The following is a 6,066-nucleotide window of genomic DNA, read 5'->3' on the forward strand; positions in this document are numbered from 1 at the left end:
AAATTGAAAATGGACGTGGCGTCGCCCACTTATGGACCAAAAACCATATCTCAGGAAGTACTCAACCGATTTCAATGAAATTCGGTATATAATATTTTCTTAACATCCTGATGACATATACCAAATATGGGTGAAATCGGTTCACAACCACGCCTGAAATCTCGATTATCACTTTATCATGCGAGAGTATGAAATGTTCGGTGACACCCGACCTTAGCCCTTCCTTACTTGTTTGACTTACGTTTAATGGATTTCAAAGCTCTTAAGGTTTTTGAATAATGTTTTGTTTACAGCTTTGTTGCTGACACTTTACATGAAATTTTTGTGGTAGAAATTGACAAGGAGAAGACCACTCTTTTTATGTTATTTTAAGCATTGCTAAATTACAATAAATTTAAGTTCAGATCTTTACCGCGAGAGTGAGTGAAGAGATTACAAATTGTGAAATATACCTCAACTGATGCAAAGACCCTTGGAAGACTTTATATTTTTATGAATTTCTGTTACGATTTCTGCCATTTTGGTGCTTATTATAGCTAAGTAATAGTAATATTACTAATTATTTCTTTTTGGTTATGAAAAATTGTTTGATCATCATGGGATTTCATAAACAATATTTTTATATTACTCATAAAGAGGTTATATACAGTTAGAAGGCCGAAAAAAAGCGATTTTTCAAAATTTTTTTTTGAGAAAACTTTCTAAATTATCGAAATGTGGATCACCGAATTTGAAAACAGCATTTTAAGAAAAACGTCTTTTCATATTCGCTTGTAACTTCAAGAAACATTTATAGAAATCAGATCTGGCTGAGTGACGATGAAAAGTACCAGTTTGTCCAATTTTAATTTTTCAAAGAAGTAGTGAATCAGTAGTTTATACCTTGTCTATTATTACTAACATGGTTTTGTGCTCATTTTTTGCATTGCGGTTATGAAGTAATCTTATTTTTAAATCGTTTTTGGTTTGAGAAATTTTGCGGAACTCCATTTCTCTCTAGTTAGTTAGTTAGTCTAACCATTTTCTGTTCACGGTACTAGCATAATAACTATGAAAGGCTTAAATGTTTCAACGACAATTATGGTGAAACCTGTTTGAAAAACGATGAAGTCTAGACATTGCGACGTTATCGCCTTAAGTCTACATTTTTGCTACCTTGACAGCAAAACCTTTTGAATCTCATATAAGTTCGATAGGCTGGCGAGTGGTTTGCTATTGGCGCTAGCCTCAAAGCGCATCTCCTGTAAGAGCATCTTTTCATCCGACCCTAAAAGTTTCTGGCATCAAAAGTTGTTGGTGCCTCAGCAACAGAAAAAATCGAGCAAGGGGTGCACATATTCTATATTTAAATAAAATTTCGAGAGCAAACAAATCAGCCTTCTAATTCAAACTGTTGGAATCAGTCCAGTAATATCTCATTCGAGTATTTTATGAAGAAAAAGTTAGGCCGCCAGTAGAGTTCATGCTAGTATAAGCAAATAATAAGGGTTTCAAACGAGTGAAAAAGTTTCCACGACATTAAGATGAAAGGTTAGGAAATAATCCTAAAAATAATTTATATCATTTATACGTATGTACATATGTACTCATCTACAAATATAAAGATAAAAAACCTAAACAAAGCAAATATTTTAAAATTTTATATTTTTTATTGATTATGTTACCCTTAATGATTTGTAATCATTAAATTTGTCCTATTATCTCAGAGGAAATCGCGCGCATGGACGAACTCATCTCCTCCTCGCACCATCATCAGCACTCAACCATGGCATCATCGCATCATTCGCACAAAATCGAACGCACCTCCATACGCACCTACTATTCGAATATGGATGTGAGTCAACAGCGCAGCTCGCGTCAGCAATTATTCCAGCAACAGCAACAGCAACAGCAGCAGCCATTGCAACCGTACGCACCAGAATTGCTGCCACGCTATGCGCAACACAACGTCAATCCTTACGCCGTGCCGCTGACACAAAGCAACATGCCAGTGCAACATGCTGCACGGCAGCAACAACAACATTTACGCGGTGGCAATAGCTATGACTATGAACTCGAGCGCTACGTAGACGTGGTCGACGATGAGCTGGGCATTGATGGTGATTATGAAGATGATGATTGCGGCTACCAACGCATGCGTCCGCCGGCGCGACGTGCCACCTTCATGCCACATGGACCAGGACGTCGAAATCACACGACCAGCATGATGTCGCAAATACCAGGACAACGCAAATATGCTTACGATGAGCTGACGTTGCCCGGTGCGGGTCTGCAGACGGCCAAAGCGCGCATGCAACATGCACCGCCAATGCCACAGCAGCAGCAACAACCTCCGCTTGCGCCACAAATGCGCATACGCAGCCCAAGTTTGCCGATAATACGCCACCAGGACTACGTCAAACGACAGGCGCCGCAGCAGCAGCGAATGCCTGGTGGCATACCGCAACAGAAAATACCACCACAAGCTACACAACTTGCGCCAGCGGCGGTATGCGGTGATGGCATTCCTGTGGGTGCGCCTAGCAACGCGCTTCATCGATCTAACAATCCAGTTAATCCTGGTTGCCCGGAGGAAGACACCTCAGGCTATCGCAGCGATTCACCGAAGAACCCACACACGCCGGAAATCTGGTATAACGATGCCGCCAGTTTGCAACGCAGCGGCAGCAGCACGACGAATAGCGGCTTGTTGGGCGCTGATGGCAGTGGTGTGGAGTTGGGTGCGGCACCCATTGCCGTAGGTGTGGACGGCGTCATTGCGGGAACCAACGAGGTGGCAGGACGCGCTAAACGTTCAATAACAGGTCAACAACTGGCGAAATGTCAGAAGCAACAACAAATGCAACAATATGCATGCGATGAGGTGCAACAGCAGCAACAGCAACAACAAATTATGAACTCCACCTACGTTGTGGCACGCTCATATAACAGCGGCATGGACGACAGTTGCCAGGGCAGGTGAGCGGGCGCGTTTGTTTTATCGAAGTGTCTGTCAAGACGACGGTTTCTAAGTTCTCCTGTGCAACTCTGATATAACTTTTTAATATGTAAACTGTTTTCTTTTCTTTTCATGCAGCTACTACATGACACCGCTGAGTCCCTCCAACCTCAGCACACGCGATATTTCCACCTCCAATACATACCCCATACATCCCGGCGATCAGCACGAGTACTATGCCAACGCAACAACAGCACAGCAGACACACGACGAACGCGAACGTGCTAAGTGGACTAATTACAATAGCAACAGTGAGTACACGGGGAAACCTATTAACGGTCCGAACTGGCTGAATCGTGGCCTACACGAGCTGAAGGATAGCGAAGACGACACGCAATCGATGCACTCGTCTTATTTACGCGGTCAGAACGCGCCCGTTGATCCCGTCACTATGGCCGAACGCATCGACAAACGACGCAAGGCAGCCGAGTATCACAATGCGATCAAACAGCAGCTGCACGAGCGCGAAATGTTGCGCAAGTGGGAGATGGAGCGACACAAGCAAGAGGAAATGCTGGAAGAGGAGCGCTTACGTAGGCAGAAACAACTGGAGCAGGAACGTTTGGAATATGAACGGCGGCAACAAATGGAACGTGAAACGGTGCAAAAGAAGAAGCAACAAGCAATGTTGGATGCGATTGCGAAGGCAGAAGAGGCAGCTAAGCAGGACAAACAGCGCAAGCGTAAGCAACGTGTGCCGCCGATGGAGAAGGAGCAGAAGGAGCAAGAGGCTGAGACTGCAGAAGCAGAGGAAGTTAAGATGACAAAAGCGAAAGTTAATACTCGCAATCGACCGAAGAGAAGTGTAACCGTTCAACAACACGATGACAAAGCCGAGTATGAAAGACAACCTGACAAGAGAGAGAAAACTGAGCGGGCACACGCAGTACCGAATGTTGAGGAGCCTGCGGGGCCATCCACAACACCACCGCCAAAAGAGGAGGAAGCTGGGTTGTTTGAGAATCCAGCAATGAAAACTAAATCACAAGCACTAACTTTGGAGACCAAAAATGTGGAACGTCTTGAAGAGGTAGAAGAAGAAGAAGAAGAGGAGAGGGTGCTCATAGGTACGCCCATAAACTTACGACGAAATATTAAGAAGAAAATTGTAAATGCCACCGAGGCTACGAAGGAGCCGAAGAAGATGCAGGCTAAAGTCGACGTACAGCCCGAGAATGTGGCTGTTATCATGCAGCCAGCCACGCTTATACCGCTACCCGTGACGTCCGACATATTTGGATTACAGAATGCCATTGGGAATCTACAGATCGCTACATATTGGATGCAACAGCAGCTGAAACCGAATACCGCTGCTTCGACGATGGACTTTTCGAAAACAACCGGCGATGTCACACAACGAACGGCAACTTCGATCTCCACGGAAGATGGCTATCAGATGGAGAGTGTGGTTGAAGACCAGCAAAAGACTGTTGTGGGGGTTGAAGAGAAGAAGGTGGATGAGAAGGAAGAAGATAAGTTAACTAAGAATACTAATGGAAATCCCAAACACGAAGAGCTAGCGCTCATACCACTTGAGACCAGGCCAGCAGTTACGGGTAAGCAGCACTTAATTGAACCACAAGCGCATCAGGATGTGGAGACACAAACAGAATTACCACTCAATTGCGATCTCTGCCTATTTCATGACAATTTCTACAAAGTGCTACTGAAGCGCGAAGTTTCTACCACAACAACAACGCAGACATCTAAGACCAAAGATAAACCAGCTAAAGAGGCGGATAAGGATCAAGAGACAACAACTACTACTACAACCACAACGACCACGACCTTTAAGGCGAAGGCCAAAGACAAGGATAAGGAGAAGGAAAAGGACAAGGACAAAGATAAAGATAAAGACAAGGAAAAGGAAAAAGAGAAAGAACGCGAACGCGAACGTAATAAGCGTAATCAGAAGGACGGCGTGCCACACAATGCAAGTCTCACTGTGAGCACACATAATAACCACAATCACAAAGTAGACGACCGCCCCAAGTGGGGTGTGAATCGGCCTGTCGTGCAATATGTCAAGGCCAGCGAACGCGACCCCTTCTATTTGCGCAACAAGAAGAAGCACAATAGTAATCATCACATCAAGGCGCCTCGTTCACAGTCGGTTGATGCGCGACTCGATAGTGCCGCCGCTGACGCCGAAGATGGTGAGACGGACCGTGATGCCGATAGCGCCGGTGAGCACGAGAGCTCGTCAAATGTGGAAGAAGGCTTTTTATTGAAGGCACGCAATGTCTGCACGGAAATTTTGCCCATCAAAACGGATGAGAAGGGGCGCATATTTTTGAATTTTCGCGAAGCAAGCGCCATTATGAATGAGGATGAGATCAAAGACAAGTTAAGGCAGCGTTACTTTAATTTCGGTCGCATACTGCCGCGTCGCAGTTGGGCTTCGGCCACACAGCAGGGTTTGCAGTTCAGAGCAATGGCTGCGAAGGCGATCGCAGCTCAGCCCACAGCGCATTTAGCTGATGATTAGGTAACACCTGTTTCTTAAAGGTATTATATTACAGAAAGGTGGATGGGTGAAGTCTGGGCATACCACATTGGTAATAACTAGCGTACATTATGATTTTTTCTTGTGAAATGTATGCAGAAGAGGAAATATAAGTGAAAGAGTTTTGGCAAAATTGAAAAACAAGCTGCAGCAAAATGAGGTATCTATTGTGACATTAAATTACTGAAAAATTCTTCTACAGACATTACTTCTCTTAGTTGCAACTATTTATGTATTCATCCCATCCGAATCGAAGGGCCTGTCTATACTTAAGTTTTCTATAGTTGACCTAATTGGTCTAGTCTGATAATATTCAAATACACTTCAAGTTGTTTATGATGTTTCAGGTGAATTTATGCTGTAGTAGTTATCTAGTAGAATTTCAGTTTTCTACTTATGTTTCGGGAAAACCCACATTTGTTCTTGCAATTTCGATCCATCCTTGAAAATACTTATTTCAGTGAACATTTATGGTCCCTTTATGATGTTGATCAAATCGGGAAGATTCTTCCTCAACTTCTGTGCAAAAAAGACATATCTAATGAACTTATGTCTACATATA

At 43.8% G+C, this 6,066-nt stretch overlaps 1 protein-coding gene across 1 annotated transcript in view; it reads left to right on the forward strand.

The window, feature by feature from the left end:
- Positions 1–5,804, forward strand: part of LOC108967205 — a 7,046-nt gene extending 1,242 nt beyond the window's left edge. The window contains exons 2-3 of the mRNA XM_018930489.1: positions 1,707–2,958; positions 3,077–5,804. Of these exons, the coding sequence (XP_018786034.1) occupies positions 1,707–2,958; positions 3,077–5,486 (3,662 nt within the window). The 3' untranslated portion in view covers positions 5,487–5,804. The remainder of the gene's footprint in view (positions 1–1,706; positions 2,959–3,076) is intronic.
- Positions 5,805–6,066: the final 262 nt, after the last annotated feature.

Source organism: Bactrocera latifrons, unplaced genomic scaffold (genome assembly GCF_001853355.1).
Source record: "Bactrocera latifrons isolate USDA-ARS-PBARC rearing strain unplaced genomic scaffold, ASM185335v1 scaffold_18, whole genome shotgun sequence".
Classification (NCBI taxonomy): domain Eukaryota; kingdom Metazoa; phylum Arthropoda; class Insecta; order Diptera; family Tephritidae; genus Bactrocera; species Bactrocera latifrons.